Source organism: Sebastes umbrosus, chromosome 19, assembly GCF_015220745.1.
Source record: "Sebastes umbrosus isolate fSebUmb1 chromosome 19, fSebUmb1.pri, whole genome shotgun sequence".
NCBI lineage: Eukaryota > Metazoa > Chordata > Actinopteri > Perciformes > Sebastidae > Sebastes > Sebastes umbrosus.
Genome location: NC_051287.1, coordinates 228,269 through 247,500, shown reverse-complemented (window position 1 = coordinate 247,500; position 19,232 = coordinate 228,269). Strand labels below are relative to the sequence as shown.

Below are 19,232 nucleotides of genomic sequence, written 5' to 3'. Positions count from 1 at the left end.
CAGACGGAGACACCGTGTCCCTCTGGACGAGGACGGAGACACCGTGTCCCTCTGGACAAGACGGAGACACTGTGTCCCTCTGGACGAGGACGGAGACACCGTGTCCCTCTGGACAAGACGGAGACACTGTGTCCCTCTGGACGAGGACGGAGACACCGTGTCCCTCTGGAAGAGGACGGAGAGACGGGGACAAACAGACTGAGTGTAAAACAAAACTGTGATCTGATTGGCTGTTATCAGAGCGTCCTCAGGGGACGCTGGGGGAGGATGGGGGGGACACCTTAAACAACATGAGACGGAGGACGGAGAACATCCTCCTCCTGACTTCCTATCAGCACCCCCACTCTTCATGTTGGGTCTCCTCTTTCATCTGCCTTCCTCCTCCTCCTCCTCCTCCTCCTCCTCCTCCTCTTCCTCCTCCTCCTCCTCTTCCTCCGGTGCTTCGCCCCCCCCCTGTCTGTTTATCAGCCGGCCCAGCCGGGCCAACGCCCCGCCGGTCCTCAACAGTTATTACTGTGGTTACACTCCTCCCTCCAGAGGACACACTCTACACAGAGGGAGGCTCCACCTCCTCCCTCCATCTCCTCCATCTTCCCTCCATCTCTCCTCCATCTCTCCTCCACCTCTCCTCCACCTCTTCTCCATCTTCCCTCCATCTCTCCTCCATCTCCCCTCCATCTCTCCTCCATCTTCCCTCCATCTCTCCTCCATCTCTCCTCCACCTCTCCTCCACCTCTTCTCCATCTTCCCTCCATCTCTCCTCCATCTCCCCTCCATCTCTCCTCCATCTTCCCTCCATCTCTCCTCCATCTCTCCTCCATCTTCCCTCCATCTCCCGCATCTTTCTGTCCTCAGCTGAACTCAGGTGTCCTCAGGTAACCTGGAGCGTCTCAATAGAACTCCCTGATGTCAGTCAGACACCTACAGTAATATTCAGATCCTTTACTACCGGAGTCTCTGCTCCTCTGCTCCTCTGCTCCTCTGCTCCTCTGCTCCTCTGCTCCTCTGCTCCTCTGCTCCTCTGCTCCTCTGCCTGCCTTCACTCACACACCACGCTCCTTCTCTCTCTCTCTCCACCTCTCACGTGCATGCTGCTCACTCCACACTGCAGAAGAGTTAGTTTAGCTCTGAGAATATCTAGTGAATGTTCAGTGGACGTTTGTGCAGAAATAACTGCTGCAGCTCCTCCAGACCAACAGAGGTTTCCCGTGTCTTGTGAGCGATGCTCCTTCATGTCTATGTAGAGCGAGCACAAGCGCCAGCAACAGGACGCTGATTTTAGTTGACTTAACGGACACAGGTGAAGCTGTTAACAAGACATTTAGGATCCTTACTAACAGGCCCTTTAACGAACATTTTGAATGCAGCACTTTCACTTTTAGTGTAGTAGTTTTAGACTGTGGTATTTGTACTTTTACTGAAGTACTGAACTGTCTGAGTGTCTCTGAGGGTCTCTGAGGACGGACGGATCCTCTGACTGACATCAGTCGGAGAGCTTTCTGAGTCCTGATTGTCTTCCGATCACTGAGAGCTCTGAACGAGCAGAGAGGATCAATAGAGCTGATTTCAGAGAGACTGTGGTCGCTCTAGTGGACCAAAGGCCCGTTACCGCTCCTCATGTCTTCCTCTGTCCCAATATATATATATATATATATATATATATATATATATTCACTTGACTATCATATCACAGAGGAAAGCAGCAGATATTCACATCGAAGAAGATCATTTTTGGCATTTTTTAAGTTTTTCAATTATCCAAATTGCCTTAATTTGTTTAATGATGAATCACTTTAGATCTAATGCCTAACTAATAACCTGACTGAATATGAGAGGAGGACGGGTTAACTGAAAGAAAAATAAATTATAATATTGTATATTCACTGAACCAAATTCATTATTATGGGAATAATATATAGTTTTTACATCACATTTTATTAAGAAAAGCACTTCTTGGCACCACAGAGGAGCTCTGAGGAATAATCAACTAGATTAATCAATTAATCAATTAATCAATTAGTTAATCAACAAGACAAATACTTTATCTATTAGAACTGACTGATTGATTCAGGCGTTTATTAAAGGAGCAGTGTGAAACATTTAGAGACCATGTTAGTGATGACATCATGATGAGGTCACGGTGTTAGCTGGAGGCTAACGCTAGCAGTGGGCTAACATTAGCTGGAGGCTAACGCTAGCAGTGGGCTAACATTAGCTGGAGGCTAATCTGGTCCCGTTGGTTCATGTTAACTTCCTCAACTACCACCGGTGATCCTGGAGAGAGAGTGACGGCACATGTTGAGAGAAACTAGCATTTTATTCAGCCGTTGTTAAAGAAACAAGACAACAATAGTTGCTAGCCAACGTTAGCTAGCCAGCGTTAGCTAGCGTGTTCAGAGAGTTATTCTAAAGCTCCGCCCACTAAACACGTCACCAGACAAGCTAGCCCGCTAACGTTAGCCAGTTGATCGACCAATCCAAATGGAGTATTCAACAAAGCCCTGTTATAAAGCTCATTATTATGCGGACCCCTGACAGAGTCCCACGGACCCCCGGAGGGTCCCCGGACCTCACTTTGAGAATCACTGCTTTGAGTTTAAGACGAGACGTTTAAACATGTGAACCTGAAGCTTTAATCACATTATTCATTATTAGATTCCACCTTAAAACATTCACTGGTTCTTACAATGTTAAATTAATATCTGTGTTTTTAGACTGTTGGTCAACAGAAACAGAATCTAGAGACTCCACCCTTCCTCTGATTATTGATTATTGATTATTGACCCAAACAATGACTCAAGAAATCAATGGGAAAATGAAAGTAGAACGTGGAGCCTGATGTCTGTATATATACTATATACTGTATAATAATGATAATAATAATCAGTGCTTACTGGGAGGAGAAGCCTGATGTCTGTATATATATATACTATATACTGTATAATAATAATAATCAGTGCTTACTGGGAGGAGAAGCCTGATGTCTGTATATATACTATATACAGTATAATAATAATAATCAGTGCTTACTGGGAGGAGGAGAAGTCAGTAATAAACAGAGTAAATCATAATAAGCTGCCTCATTAACTCATATTTAATATATATTTAATAATAAGGGATCATCAGAGAAGCTCTGTAATGATCTTTCGACGGTGAAACAGATTCAGATGCTTCATGAGGCCTTCAGCTCAGTTAACACCGCGGTGCTGATGGAGGAGGAAGAGGAGGAGGAGGGAGGATGGAGACAAGTGCGTCTGCAGCAGCATGATGAAAACAGCCTGAATAACCCGGGTTAGACCCGGTTAGACCCGGTTAGACCCGGTTAGACCCGGCAGCCGCTCCTCTATAGTCTTTATTCTAACGGAGTGAAAACCAGCGGGTCTTACCTCCAAACAGCCGAAGAATCAACCAGAGAGACCGAAGATACCAGACTGAAACACGGCCAGAGGAACCACCCACCGACGGGACGCTCCTCTGAGGGAGGAGGGAGGAAGAGGGGAGGAAGGGAGGAGGGAGGAAGAGGGGAGGAAGGGAGGAGGGAGGAAGAGGGAGAGGGAGGGGATGAAGAGGGAGGAAGAGGGGAGGAAGGGAGGAGGAAGGAAGAGGGGAGGAAGGGAGGAGGAGGAAGAGGGGAGGAAGGGAGGAGGGAGGAAGAAGGGAGGAAGGGAGGAGGGATGAAGAGGGAGGAAGAGGGGAGGAAGGGAGGAGGAAGGGAGGAGGGAGGAAGAGGAAGAGGGAGGGGATGAAGAGGGAGGAAGAGGGGAGGAAGGGAGGAGGAAGGGAGGAGGGAGGAAGAGGAAGAGGGAGGGGATGAAGAGGGGAGGAAGGGAGGAGGAGTGTTAAGTGAGTAAGCTGTAAGGCTGTTCCACCTCAACACAACTGAAACTGACAAATGGATGAAAACATTACAGACTGTTAGAGAGGAAGAATAAGCAGTGATGATGTCATATTGATCTGAACAACAAATCAATATGACATCATTTATGTTGATTTAAGAAAAAAAAAGTTGTTATATTATGAGAATATAGTCATAATATTTAAACAAATAGATGAAGTAAAATAAAGAGGAGCCAGTAAAGAGGTAGAAACGGACCAGTTGTAGAAGATGAAATTAACCTTTTGTCCACCAGGTGGCAGAATAAACACTGACTGTTTCACTGATTGATTTCTGCTGTCAATAAAATCTAAAACATAATAAGTGAATAATAAATAATAAAATAAAATGAATTAATAGTAAATAAATACATTTATAATAATAATAATAATAAATAAGTGGAAACGTTTTTTTTTCTACCCAACTATTGAAACAATGCTGAATCTGACTTTTTAAAAATTAATTTATAAAACTTTATTCAACAAGGTACATTTTTTTCAGGTTTTCAGTTGTACGACGGAGTATCAGGGCCACATGGAGGAAAAACAAGTGAGATTTCGAGAATAAAGTTGTAAATTAATTAATTAATAATTGTATGACTTTATTCTCGTAATCTCAGATTGTTTTTCTTCCTCTGTGGCCCTGATACTCCGTTGTACCGCTGCAATCTACAGATTTTACAGAAATATTTTCTGTATGCTGTAATTACACTTTATTAACTTTAACTTTAATCCCCCTAAAGCTTCAAATATATACTACAAATATATACTAAAATCAAGTCACCATGACTTGATTTTATATTCAAATACACAAACATTGCAGACAGCTACTCAACATAATGCTACAGAGAAACAACAATATAAATAATAATAATGAATTCAATTGGGATAAATACACTTCAATAATATATAATAAAAAGAACATAGATTATTTTATTATTAGTTCATTAGTTCAGCGTACAGTTTGAGAGTTTTATTTATTTACCTTTACATAGGGTTTACACATGTTCATTTATTCCCTAAATTCTTATATAAAATATTATTTTGCATTGATATATATTATATATTATTATATATGATCAATACGTTTACAAAGAATTCAATATTATATTTATTATTTTAAAAAATGTATAATTACATTTTTACACAAAATTGTAATATTATGATTATTTTTACTCAATAGAGTCCAAAAAGTAATTGAATGTATACAATGATAAAATAAATAAATTAATAAATTAATTTGTTTTCAATATCTAAGGATTTGGAGAGATATAGATTTGTTGGATAAACTGTATTTATATTTATTGTGTAGTATTCTCCTTTAAATGTGACACTGGCCCTTTAAAACATTTGACGTCACCGAAGCGTCATAGAGGAGCACAGAGAGTAGGAAAAACAAACAGGATGGTTCACTCTGTTCGAACATAATCTGCATGAGATGGTTTGTTCCTGTAATGAGCCGTCAGGTCAAGATCTACAGACAGATCACACGTCATATAAGATATTAATATATTATAATGTCTTAATATTTGTGTTCTATCATCTCTGCGTTTATATTGAAGCACTTTGAAGGACAGAGCGCATGCGCACAGAAAGAGGAGGTAGTAGTGATTCATCTGACCTGTAGAGACGATCTTTGGTTGAGAGAAATGGCGGATAACGGCCTGATGTCGCTGGTAGGAATCTAAACTCTAATAACTCTCTCTGTTAACCTCTCACTAACCTCTCACTAACCTCTCACTAACCTCTCACTAACCTCTCACTAACCTCTCACTAACCTCTCACTAACCTCTCACTAACCTCTCTGTCAGGAGGGTTATCTAGTAAACCTGCTGCACTAGACACTCTGCAACGAGTCTGAGGAGGAAACTAGATTAAAGGTTAAAGGAAGCAGGAGAACTACTGGCTAACCACGTGTAGAACCAGAACCAGGTGATCAGAGGGGGTGTAGATGTAGGTGGTGTAGATGTAGGAGGTGTAGGTGTAGTTGGTGTAGATGTAGGTGGTGTAGATGTAGGAGGTGTAGGTGTAGTTGGTGTAGATGTAGGAGGTGTAGATGTAGGTGGTGTAGATGTAGGAGGTGTAGGTGTAGTTGGTGTAGATGTAGGAGGTGTAGATGTAGTTGGTGTAGATGTAGGAGGTGTAGATGTAGTTGGTGTAGATGTAGGAGGTGTAGGTGTAGTTGGTGTAGATGTAGGAGGTGTAGATGTAGGTGGTGTAGATGTAGGAGGTGTAGGTGTAGTTGGTGTAGATGTAGGAGGTGTAGATGTAGGTGGTGTAGATGTAGGAGGTGTAGGTGTAGGTGGTGTAGATGTAGGAGGTGTAGATGTAGGAGGTGTAGATGTAGTTGGTGTAGATGTAGGAGGTGTAGGTGTAGGTGGTGTAGATGTAGGAGGTGTAGATGTAGGAGGTGTAGGTGTAGTTGGTGTAGATGTAGGAGGTGTAGGTGTAGGTGGTGTAGATGTAGGAGGTGTAGATGTAGGAGGTGTAGATGTAGTTGGTGTAGATGTAGGAGGTGTAGGTGTAGTTGGTGTAGATGTAGGAGGTGTAGATGTAGGTGGTGTAGATGTAGGAGGTGTAGGTGTAGGTGGTGTAGATGTAGGAGGTGTAGATGTAGGAGGTGTAGATGTAGTTGGTGTAGATGTAGGAGGTGTAGGTGTAGTTGGTGTAGATGTAGGTGGTGTAGATGTAGGAGGTGTAGGTGTAGTTGGTGTAGATGTAGGAGGTGTAGATGTAGGTGGTGTAGATGTAGGAGGTGTAGGTGTAGTTGGTGTAGATGTAGGAGGTGTAGATGTAGTTGGTGTAGATGTAGGAGGTGTAGATGTAGTTGGTGTAGATGTAGGAGGTGTAGGTGTAGTTGGTGTAGATGTAGGAGGTGTAGATGTAGGTGGTGTAGATGTAGGAGGTGTAGGTGTAGTTGGTGTAGATGTAGGAGGTGTAGATGTAGGTGGTGTAGATGTAGGAGGTGTAGGTGTAGGTGGTGTAGATGTAGGAGGTGTAGATGTAGGAGGTGTAGATGTAGTTGGTGTAGATGTAGGGAGGTGTAGGTGTAGGTGGTGTAGATGTAGGAGGTGTAGATGTAGGAGGTGTAGGTGTAGTTGGTGTAGATGTAGGAGGTGTAGGTGTAGTTGGTGTAGATGTAGGAGGTGTAGATGTAGGAGGTGTAGATGTAGTTGGTGTAGATGTAGGAGGTGTAGGTGTAGTTGGTGTAGATGTAGGAGGTGTAGATGTAGGTGGTGTAGATGTAGGAGGTGTAGGTGGTGTAGATGTAGGAGGTGTAGATGTAGGAGGTGTAGATGTAGTTGGTGTAGATGTAGGAGGTGTAGGTGTAGTTGGTGTAGATGTAGGAGGTGTAGATGTAGGTGGTGTAGATGTAGGAGGTGTAGGTGTAGGTGGTGTAGATGTAGGAGGTGTAGATGTAGGAGGTGTAGATGTAGTTGGTGTAGATGTAGGAGGTGTAGGTGTAGGTGTAGATGTAGGAGGTGTAGATGTAGGTGGTGTAGATGTAGGAGGTGTAGGTGTAGGTGGTGTAGATGTAGGAGGTGTAGATGTAGGAGGTGTAGATGTAGTTGGTGTAGATGTAGGAGGTGTAGGTGTAGTTGGTGTAGATGTAGGAGGTGTAGATGTAGGTGGTGTAGATGTAGGAGGTGTAGGTGTAGGTGGTGTAGATGTAGGAGGTGTAGATGTAGTTGGTGTAGATGTAGGAGGTGTAGGTGTAGTTGGTGTAGATGTAGGAGGTGTAGATGTAGGTGGTGTAGATGTAGGAGGTGTAGGTGTAGGTGGTGTAGATGTAGGAGGTGTAGATGTAGGAGGTGTAGATGTAGGAGGTGTAGGTGTAGTTGGTGTAGATGTAGGAGGTGTAGATGTAGGTGGTGTAGATGTAGGAGGTGTAGGTGTAGGTGGTGTAGATGTAGGAGGTGTAGATGTAGGAGGTGTAGATGTAGTTGGTGTAGATGTAGGAGGTGTAGGTGTAGTTGGTGTAGATGTAGGAGGTGTAGATGTAGTTGGTGGTAGATAGTAGGAGGTGTAGGTGTAGGTGGTGTAGATGTAGGAGGTGTAGTTGTAGGTGGTGTAGATGTAGGAGGTGTAGATGTAGGTGGTGTAGATGTAGGAGGTGTAGATGTAGTTGGTGTAGATGTAGGAGGTGTAGGTGTGGTGTAGATGTAGGAGGTGTAGATGTAGGAGGTGTAGGTGTAGGTGGTGTAGATGTAGGATGTGTAGATGTAGGTGGTGTAGATGTAGGAGGTGTAGATGTAGGAGGTGTAGTTGTAGGTGGTGTAGATGTAGGAGGTGTAGATGTAGGAGGTGTAGATGTAGTTGGTGTAGATGTAGGAGGTGTAGGTGTAGGTGGTGTAGATGTAGGAGGTGTAGGTGTAGGTGGTGTAGATGTAGGAGGTGTAGATGTAGGTGGTGTAGATGTAGGAGGTGTAGATGTAGTTGGTGTAGATGTAGGAGGTGTAGGTGTAGGTGGTGTAGATGTAGGAGGTGTAGATGTAGGAGGTGTAGGTGTAGGTGGTGTAGATGTAGGAGGTGTAGATGTAGGTGGTGTAGATGTAGGAGGTGTAGTTGGTGTAGATGTAGGAGGTGTAGGTGTAGGTGGTGTAGATGTAGGAGGTGTAGATGTAGGTGGTGTAGATGTAGGAGGTGTAGATGTAGTTGGTGTAGATGTAGGAGGTGTAGATGTAGGTGGTGTAGATGTAGGTTGTGTAGATGTAGGAGGTGTAGGTGTAGGTGGTGTAGATGTAGGAGGTGTAGGTGTAGGTGGTGTAGATGTAGGAGGTTGTAGATGTAGGTGGTGTAGATGTAGGAGGTGTAGGTGGTGTAGATGTAGGAGGTGTAGATGTAGGTGGTGTAGATGTAGGAGGTGTAGGTGTAGGTGGTGTAGATGTAGGAGGTGGATGTAGGAGGTGTAGGAGGTGTAGATGTAGGAGGTGTAGATGTAGTTGGTGTAGATGTAGGAGGTGTAGATGTAGGTGGTGTAGATGTAGGAGGTGTAGGTGGTGTAGATGTAGGAGGTTGTAGATGTAGGTGGTGTAGATGTAGGAGGTGTAGATGTAGGTGGTGTAGATGTAGGAGGTGTAGATGTAGGTGGTGTAGATGTAGGGGTGTAGATGTAGGAGGTGTAGATGTAGGTGGTGTAGATGTAGGAGGTGTAGATGTAGGTGGTGTAGATGTAGGAGGTGTAGGTGTAGGTGGTGTAGATGTAGGAGGTGGATGTAGGAGGTGTATGTAGGAGGTGTAGGAGGTGTAGATGTAGGAGGTGTAGGTGGTGTAGATGTAGGAGGTGTAGATGTAGGTGGTGTAGATGTAGGAGGTGTAGGTGGTGTAGATGTAGGAGGTGTAGATGTAGGTGGTGTAGATGTAGGAGGTGTAGATGTAGGTGGTGTAGATGTAGGAGGTGTAGATGTAGGTGTGTAGATGTAGGGGGTGTAGATGTAGGAGGTGTAGATGTAGGTGGTGTAGATGTAGGAGGTGTAGGAGGTGTAGATGTAGGGGTTGTAGATGTAGGAGGTGTAGATGTAGGAGGTGTAGGTGGTGTAGATGTAGGAGGTGTAGATGTAGGAGGTGTAGGTGGTGTAAATGTAGGAGGTGTAGGTGTAGGAGGTGTAGATGTAGGAGGTGTAGGTGTAGGAGGTGTAGGTGTAGGAGGTGTAGATGTAGGTGGTGTAGATGTAGGTGGTGTAGATGTAGGAGGTGTAGATGTAGGAGGTGTAGGTGTAGGAGGTGTAGATGTAGGAGGTGTAGGTGGTGTAGATGTAGGAGGTGTAGGTGTAGGAGGTGTAGATGTAGGAGGTGTAGATGTAGGTGGTGTAGATGTAGGAGGTGTAGGTGGTGTAGATGTAGGAGGTGTAGATGTAGGTGGTGTAGATGTAGGAGGTGTAGATGTAGGAGGTGTAGATGTAGGGGGTGTAGATGTAGGGGGTGTAGATGTAGGTGGTGTAGATGTAGGAGTGTGTAGGAGGTGTAGATGTAGGGGTGTAGATGTAGGAGGTGTAGATGTAGGAGGTGTAGGTGGTGTAGGATGTAGGAGGTGTAGATTGTAGGAGTGTAGGATGGTGTAGATGTAGGAGGTGTAGGTGTAGGAGGTGTAGGAGGTGTAGGTGTAGGAGGTGTAGATGTAGGTGGTGTAGATGTAGGAGGTGTAGATGTAGTTGGTGTAGATGTAGGAGGTGTAGATGTAGGTGGTGAGATGTAGGGGGTGTAGATGTAGGTAGGTTGTAGATGTAGGAGGTGTAGAGGTGTAGAGTAGGGGTGTGTAGATGTAGGAGGTGTAGGTGGTGTAGATGTAGGGGGTGTAGATGTAGGAGGTGTAGATGTAGGAGGTGTAGATGTAGGTGGTGTAGATGTAGGGGGTGTAGATGGTAGGTGGTGTTGTAGATTGTAGGAGGGTAGGAGGTGTAGATGTAGGGGGTGTAGATGTAGGAGGTGTAGATGTAGGAGGTGTAGGTGGTGTAGATGTAGGAGGTGTAGATGTAGGAGGTGTAGGTGGTGTAGATGTAGGAGGTGTAGGAGGTGTAGATGTAGGAGGTGTAGGTGTAGGAGGTGTAGATTGTAGTGGGTGTAGAGTAGGAGTTGTAGATGTAGGTGGTGTAGATGTAGGAGGTGTAGATGTAGGTGGTGTAGATGTAGGGGGGTGTAGATGTAGGAGGTGTAGGTGTAGTAGGTGTAGGAGGTGTAGATGTAGGAGGTGTTAGTTGGTGTAGATGTGGAGGTGTAGATGTAGGAGGTGTAGGTGTGTAGATGTAGGAGGTGTAGGTATGTAGGAGGTGTAGATGTAGGAGGTGTAGGATGTAGGAGGTGTAGGTGTCGGAGGTGTAGAGTAGGTGGTGTAGATGTAGATGTAGGAGTGTTGTAGATTTAGGAGGTGTTAGTGTAGGAGGTGTAGGATGTAGGAGGTGTAGGTGGTGTAGATTGTAGGAGGTGTAGATGTAGGAGGTGTAGGTGTGGTGTAGATGTAGGAGGTGTAGCTGTAGGTGTGTTAGATGTAGGAGGTAGTTGGTGTAGATGTAAGGAGTGTAGGTGTACGGTGGTGTAGATGTAGGGTGTAGACTGTATGTGGGTGTAGATGTAGGAGGTGTAGGTGTAGTTGGTGTAGATGTAGGAGGTGTAGATGTAGTTGGTGTAGATGTAGGAGGTGTAGGTGTAGGTGGTGTAGATGTAGGAGGTGTAGATGTAGGTGGTGTAGATGTAGGAGGTGTAGATGTAGGTGGTGTAGATGTAGGAGGTGTAGATGTAGGAGGTGTAGATGTAGGTGGCTAGATGTAGGAGGTGTAGGTGTAGGTGGTGTAGATGTAGGAGGTGTAGATGTAGGTGGTGTAGATGTAGGAGGTGTAGGTGTAGGTGGTGTAGATGTAGGAGGTGTAGATGTAGGAGGTGTAGATGTAGGTGGTGTAGATGTAGGAGGTGTAGATGTAGGATGGTGTAGATGTAGGAGGTTTAGATGTAGGTGGTGTTAGATGTAGGTAGTTGTAGTGTGCGTGTAGATGTAGGAGGTGTAGATGTAGGAGGTGTAGGAGGTGTAGATGTAGGAGGTGTAGATGTAGGTGGTGTAGATGTAGGAGGTGTAGGTGGTGTAGATGTAGGAGGTGTAGATGTAGGTGGTGTAGATGTAGGAGGTGTAGATGTAGGAGGTGTAGGTGGTGTAGATGTAGGAGGTGTAGATGTAGGAGGTGTAGATGTAGGTGGTGTAGATGTAGGAGGTGTAGATGTAGGAGGTGTAGGTGTAGGAGGTGTAGATGTAGGAGGTGGATGTAGGAGGTGTAGGTGTAGGAGGTGTAGATGTAGGAGGTGTAGGAGGTGTAGATGTAGGAGGTGTAGGTGGTGTAGATGTAGGTGGTGTAGATGTAGGAGGTGTAGATGTAGGAGGTGTAGATGTAGGAGGTGTAGGTGTAGGTGGTGTAGATGTAGGCGGTGTAGATGTAGGAGGTGTAGGTGTAGGTGGTGTAGATGTAGGAGGTGTAGATGTAGGTGGTGTAGATGTAGGAGGTGTAGGTGTAGGAGGTGTAGATGTAGGAGGTGTAGATGTAGGTGGTGTAGATGTGGGAGGTGTAGATGTAGGAGGTGTAGGTGGTGTAGATGTAGGAGGTGTAGATGTAGGAGGTGTAGGTGTAGGTGGTGTAGATGTAGGAGGTGTAGATGTAGGTGGCGTAGGTGTAGGTGGTGTAGATGTAGGTGGTGTAGGTGTAGGAGGTGTAGATGTAGGAGGTGTAGGTGGTGTAGATGTAGGAGGTGTAGGAGGTGTAGATGTAGGAGGTGTAGGTGTAGGAGGTGTAGATGTAGGAGGTGGATGTAGGAGGTGTAGATGTAGGAGGTGTAGGAGGTGTAGATGTAGGAGGTGTAGATGTAGGAGGTGTAGGAGGTGTAGATGTAGGGGGTGTCGATGTAGGAGGTGTAGATGTAGGTGGTGTAGATGTAGGAGGTGTAGATGTAGGAGGTGTAGGTGGTGTAGATGTAGGAGGTGTAGGAGGTGTAGATGTAGGAGGTGTAGGTGGTGTAGATGTAGGAGGTGTAGGAGGTGTAGATGTAGGGGGTGTAGATGTAGGAGGTGTAGATGTAGTGGTGTAGATGTAGGAGGTGTAGATGTAGGAGGTGTAGGTGGTGTAGATGTAGGAGGTGTAGGTGTAGATGTAGGAGGTGTAGGTGGTGTAGATGTAGGAGGTGTAGATGTAGGAGGTGTAGATGTAGGTGGTGTAGATGTAGGAGGTGTAGGTGTAGGAGGTGTAGATGTAGGAGTTGTAGATGCAGGAGGTGTAGGTGTAGTAGGTGTAGGAGGTGTAGATGTAGGTGGTGTAGGTGTAGAAGGTGTAGATGTAGGAGGTGTAGATGTAGGTGGTGTAGATGTAGGAGGTGTAGATGTAGGAGGTGTAGATGTAGGAGGTGTAGGTTGTGTAGATGTAGGTGGTGTAGATGTAGGAGGTGTAGATGTAGGTGGTGTAGATGTAGGAGGTTGTAGATGTAGGAGGTGTAGATGTAGGTGGTGTAGGTGTAGGAGGTGTAGGTGTAGTAGGTGTAGTTGGTGTAGATGTAGGTGGTGTAGGTGTAGGAGGTGTAGATGTAGGTGGTGTAGATGTAGGAGGTGTAGATGTAGGAGGTGTAGGTGGTGTAGATGTAGGAGGTGTAGATGTAGGAGGTGTAGGTGTAGGAGGTGGAGGTGTAGGTGTAGGAGGTGTAGAAGGTGTAGATGTAGGAGGTGTAAATGTAGGAGGTGTAGGTGTAGTAGGTGTAGGATGTGTAGATGTAGGAGGTGTAGGTGTAGGAGGTGTAGATTTAGGAGGTGTAGGTGTAAGAGGTATAGATGTAGGTGGTGTAGATGTAGGTGGTGTAGATGTAGGAGGTGTAGGTGTAGGAGGTGTAGATGTAGGAGGTGTAGATGTAGGTGGTGTAGATGTAGGAGGTGTAGGTGGTGTAGGTGTAGGAGGTGTAGATATAGGTGGTGTAGATGTAGGTGTAGGAGGTGTAGATGTAGGAGGTGTAGGTGGTGTAGATGTAGGTGGTGTAGGAGGTGTAGGTGGTGTAGATGTAGGTGTAGGAGGTGTAGATGTAGGTGTAGGGGGTGTAGATGTAGGAGGTGTAGATGTAGGTGGTGTAGATGTAGGTGGTGTAGATGTAGGAGGTGTAGGTGTAGGAGGTGTAGGTGGTGTAGATGTAGGAGGTGTAGGTGGTGTAGATGTAGGTGGTGTAGGAGGTGTAGGTGGTGTAGATGTAGGTGTAGGAGGTGTAGATGTAGGTGTAGGGGGTGTAGATGTAGGAGGTGTAGATGTAGGTGGTGTAGATGTAGGTGGTGTAGATGTAGGAGGTGTAGGTGTAGGAGGTGTAGGTGGTGTAGATGTAGGAGGTGTAGATGTAGGAGGTGTAGATGTAGGTGGTGTAGATGTAGGAGGTGTAGATGTAGGTGGTGTAGATCAACAGTGTTCCAGGGTTAGGGTCATGTGTTTCTACTGGATCAGAGTCTCACATCATGTATCAGGATATAAACAGTTTAATATGTTTAAATGATGTTCTTAGATCCGGTAGAACCTCCATGTAGTTCTGATTTAACTATCTGATCTGTACATGGTTCCTATCAGCTGATGGAGGACATGTTTCAGTGTGACACCGAGTTCCTGTTCCTGTTGTAGTCACGGTTGTGGTTCCTGTAGTTCCTTTTGTAGTTCCAGTTGTAGTTCCTGTTGTACTCACAGTTGTAGTTCCTGTTGTAGTTCCTGTTGTAGTTCCTGTAGTAGTTCCTGTTGTACTCACAATTGTAGTTCCTGTTGTAGTTCCTGTAGTAGTTCCTGTAGTAGTTCCTGTAGTAATTCCTGTTGTAGTTCCTGTAGTAGTTAATGTAGTAGTTCCTGTTGTAGTTCCTGTTGTAGTTCCTGTAGTAATTCCTGTTGTAGTTCCTGTAGTAGTTCCTGTAGTAGTTAATGTAGTAATTCCTGTTGTAGTTCCAGTTGTAGTTCCTGTTGTAGTTCCGGTTGTACTCACAGTTGTAGTTCCTGTTGTAGTTCCTGTAGTAGTTCCTGTAGTAGTTCCTGTTGTAGTTCCTGTTGTACTCACAGTTGTAGTTCCTGTAGTAGTTCCTGTTGTAATTCCTGTAGTAGTTCCTGTAGTAATTCCTGTTGTAGTTCCTGTAGTAGTTAATGTAGTAGTTCCTGTTGTAGTTCCTGATGTAGTTCCTGTAGTAATTCCTGTTGTAGTTCCTGTAGTAGTTCATGTAGTAGTTCCTGTTGTAGTTCCTTTTGTAGTTCCGGTTGTAGTTCCTGTTGTAGTTACGGTTGTAGTTCCTGTTGTAGTTCCTGTTGTAGTTCCTGTAGTAGTTCCTGTAGTAGTTAATGTAGTAGTTCCTGTTGTAGTTCCTTTTGTAGTTCCAGTTGTAGTTCCTGTTGTAGTTCCGGTTGTACTCACAGTTGTAGTTCCTGTTGTAGTTCCTGTTGTAGTTCCTGCTGTAGTTCCTGTTGTAATTCCGGTTGTAGTTCCTGTAGTAGTTCCCGTAGTAGTTCCTGTTGTACTCACAGTTGTGTGTTTTGGGTTCACAGGGGGCGGACGGAGCCTCAGCAGCTGCTCATGCGTTGTCTCTGCCAGCAGACGATTATGGAAACGATGTAAGTGAACTTTATGTTTTTATCATTCAAGTATTCACATCATTTACTGCAGTAAAAGTTCTTCTACCACACCGTGAAGGACAAATACTCTGTCACAAGTCCTGCATTGAAGTATGTAGGTATAATCAGAGAATATAATCACAACATCTTAATCTACCTGCCCTATAAGAGTGAAACTAACAGAAACACTTGTGATCAGGGATACATCTCACCATCGTGTGACTTACTTGTGATGAAGAGCAGGTTTCCTCTGCTTTATATTAAACATTTATCACAACATGTTTTATAAACGAGTCTTATTCTGATGCTTTCTTAGTCAGAGTGTGAAGCGGTAGTTTCCCTCAGCAGTAAGATCACCAGTAGTGACTTGTCCTCGGTGTCTGAGTTTGAGAGGTTGAGACTGGTTTAATGATGATGGACCGTCCTGTACTTCTCATTTGTCTTCCTCCTCCTCTTCTTCATTCTTCCTCTCCTGGCACCGACCCACCGCTAGATTAGATCTAATAATCCAGACTCCAGATTAAACACAGTTCCAGCCTGTATGTGTTGATCTGAGTAGCTTCATATGAACGAGGAGTTGTGGTGCAGAGATTCCTCCCAGCATGCACTGGGCTTTAAAAACAACCAACACCGAATAACCTTTTGACCTTTTGACCTTCGTGTTGTCTGTTTCAGCCCCGACTTGAAGTGATGTGGGCGATGAAGGCCTACAACCACGCAGAAGTCTACTTCAACGTAAGAGCTCTCATTCATCCGTTCATTTAACATGAAGTCTGTTTCAGCCTCAGGATGATTCAGTTCAGTTTAGAAGAAGCAGTGGAAATATCAATAGAATAATATAGTAGGTTCATCTAATAATATATCTCTAATAATTAATATCTTTATGTACATTGTGAATACTACAGAGCCCAGGAGAAGAAAACATACTAATCTGTGCTCTCGGTTTATTAATAAAGTGAGCAGGAGACTTGAAGGTAGAGCCGAACAATTAATCACAATTTGATCATAATCTAAATATATAGTTATCAAATCACAATAAATATAAATAAATAACATATTAAACTAAATATGGTGGTGCTGCAGAGACGTCATATATATATATGTGTATGTATATATATATATATGTGTGTATATGTATGTGTATATATATATATATATATATATATACACACACACATGTGTGTGTATATATATATATACATATATATGTGTGTATATATATACATACATATATGTGTATATATATGTATGTATATATATATGTATGTATATATATATGTATGTGTATGTATATCTGTGTATATGTATGTATATATATATGTATATATATATATATATACATATATGTACACACATATATACATAAAGATATATATATATATATATATATATATACACATATATATATACACATATATATATACACACATATACACATATATATATATAACCTTTAATGAAATTTAACTTCAGTCCCCAGAACTATTTGATTCCGCTAACGCCTACTGTGACTCCCTTTTGGGGACAGGTCCCCACAGCGTTGGGCTTCAGACTTGGTTTCAGGTTAGGGTCCCCATAAGGGAATGAATGTACGTAAGTCAGGACCCTTATGTGATATAAACCATGTTTTGTGTGTGTGTGTGTTGGTTTTGGTATACTTTTGAGGACCAACTATTGACAAACAACCTTTTTTGTGAGGACACTTCTGGTTCTGAGGACGTGTGCGTGTGTGTGTGTGTGTGTGTGTGTGTGTGTGTGTGTGTGTATGTGTATATTTATATGTGTATATATATGTTTGGGTATATATAAATATTTATGTGTATATATACACTCACCGGCCACTTTATTAGGTACACCTTGCTAGTACCGGGTGGTCTTCATCTGCTTCAAGGTTGGACGTGTTGTGCGTTCAGAGATGGTATTCTGCATACCTTGGTTGTAACGAGTGGTTGTTTGAGTTACTGTTGCCTTTCTATCATCTCCAACCACTCTGCCCATTCTCCTCTGACCTCTGACATCAACAAGGCATTTCCGTCCACACAACCCCCGCTCACTGGATATGTTCTCTTGTTGGGACCATTCTCTGTAAACCCTAGAGATGGTTGTGGTGAAAATCCCAGTAGATCAGCAGTTTAATACTCAGACCAGCCCGTCTGGCACCAACAACCATGCCACGTTCAAAGTCACTTAAATCCCCTTTCTTCCCCATTCTGATGCTCGGTTTGAACTTCAGCAAGTCGTCTTCACCACGTCTAGATGACGTAATGCATTGAGTTGCTGCCATGTGATTGGCTGATTAGCTATTTGTGTTAACAAGCAATTGCACAGGTGTGCCTAATAAAGTGGCCGGCTATATATACTGTGTATATATATATATATATATATACAGTATATATATATATATATACTGTATATATAGTGTAGCATTTAAAGATGAACTAACGTGGTCTCCTGTCTCCTGTCTCATGTCTCCTGTCTTCTGTCTTCAGCTCATTTCATCCGTCGATCCGAAGTTCCTGAAACTGACGAAGCTGGACGATGACATCTACTCGTCCTTCAGAGAAACCTTCAAAGATCTGGATGTGAAGCTGCTGAGAGCCGACGACCTGAAGTCTGACGAGGCCAAAGAGGTCCGTCTGTCCAATAATAATAAATCATACCACGATGATTTAATGATAAGGCTGATGTGGACAGCGTAGGGCGTTCAATGTGAACCACCCTGACCCCTGACCCCTGACCTCTGTTAACCGTGACCTCTCTGTGTGCAGGTGTGGCGTTCGTTCTGTAACCAGTTTGAAGGAATCATCGAAGATTTCAACTACGGCACTCTGCTGCGTCTGGACTGTGAGAGAGATTACACCGACGATAACACCATATTTGGTAAGTTTATATCTCAGTGGTAAACACATTATTATTATTATTATTATTATTATTATTATTTAAGAAGTTTATATCTCTCAGTGGTAATCACATTATTATTATTATTATTGTTATTATTGATGAAATGAGACAGAAAGCATTTAATGTGTATTTCCTGTGTTCAGCCACCAGGACTCAGTTCTTCGCTGTTGAAATCGCCCGCAACAGAGAAGGCTACAACAACGCCGTGTTCAAGCCCAAATGTCCAAAGAGCTAGTCTCAGACTGAACCACTACCCAGAACCCATCCACCCCTGCCCCCCACCACCAGGACCAGGACCAGGACCAGGACCGACCCTCCACGACACACAGATGAACTGTTAAACTGTCGTCTCCTGAGGGTAGAGCTTCTGATTTTACATCACATCCATTAATGTATTTAAGTCTAATTAAAGCCCGTTCATTAAAGTTAAACAGCCTCCGTCACCGTCAACCTCACTTCTGCTTTTTTATATTTACTGTAAAATTTTATTGTGCCAATCATTAATGTTGTTTATTGTGTTGTGTGTTTACCTGTAACCAAGGAAACCACAAATAAAGAGTCATGCATTTTACTGAAGGTTGTAAGAGTTCATAACAGTTCATCACGCAGTTCATCACGCAGCTCATCACACAGTTCGTCAGAGTTCATCATGCAGCTCATCACACAGTTCGTCAGAGTTCATCACGCAGCTCATCACGCAGTTCATCACGCAGCTCATCACACAGTTCGTCAGAGTTCATCACGCAGCTCATCACGCAGTTCGTCAGAGTTCATCATGCAGCTCATCACGCAGCTCATCACGCAGCTCATCACGCAGCTCATCACGCAGCTCATCACACAGCTCATCACACAGTTCATCACGCAGCTCATCACAGTTCATCACACAGTTCATCACGCAGTTCATCACGCAGCTCATCACACAGTTCGTCAGAGTTCATCATGCAGCTCATCACGCAGTTCGTCAGAGTTCATCACGCAGTTCATCACAGAGTTCATCACACAGCTCATCACGCAGTTCGTCAGAGTTCATCACGCAGCTCATCACGCAGTTCATCACGCAGTTCATCACAGTTCATCACACAGCTCATCAGGCAGTTCATCACACAGTTCATCACGCAGTTCATCACGGTTCATCACACAGTTCATCACGCATTTCATCACAGAGTCGTCACAGTTCATCACGCAGTTCATCACAGTTCATCAAGCAGTTCATCACACAGCTCATCACAGTTCATCACGCAGTTCATCACACAGCTCATCACAGAGTTCATCAAAGTTCATCACACAGTTCATCACGCAGTTCATCACACCTCAGAGTTACACATATATACATATAGATTCATTTTTTATGACTTTTCAACATACTTTACTATG

The 19,232-nt window shown here is 43.9% G+C and overlaps 2 protein-coding genes across 9 annotated transcripts in view; one reads left to right on the top strand and one right to left on the bottom strand.

Moving 5' to 3' along the window:
* dmtn (dematin actin binding protein) overlaps positions 1–3,546 on the bottom strand; it is a 20,232-nt gene extending 16,686 nt beyond the window's left edge. For 4 of the 8 annotated variants that reach the window (XM_037752651.1, XM_037752655.1, XM_037752656.1 and 1 more), the window contains exon 1: positions 3,387–3,545. The gene's annotated coding sequence lies outside the window, so the exon portion shown is untranslated. Of the gene's footprint in view, positions 1–3,386 lie in introns of all 8 variants that reach the window. The other 4 variants (XM_037752653.1, XM_037752658.1, XM_037752654.1 and 1 more) reach the window with 2 other exon arrangements.
* Positions 3,547–5,426: 1,880 nt separating this feature from the next.
* On the top strand, positions 5,427–18,429 carry pbdc1 (polysaccharide biosynthesis domain containing 1). Its single transcript, XM_037752660.1, has 6 exons — positions 5,427–5,549; positions 14,892–14,957; positions 15,633–15,692; positions 17,447–17,587; positions 17,726–17,837; positions 18,002–18,429. Exons 1-6 carry the CDS (start codon positions 5,523–5,525, stop codon positions 18,091–18,093), a joined length of 498 nt encoding a protein of 165 aa, XP_037608588.1. The 5' UTR covers positions 5,427–5,522; the 3' UTR covers positions 18,094–18,429.
* The last annotated feature ends 803 nt before the right edge of the window (positions 18,430–19,232 follow it).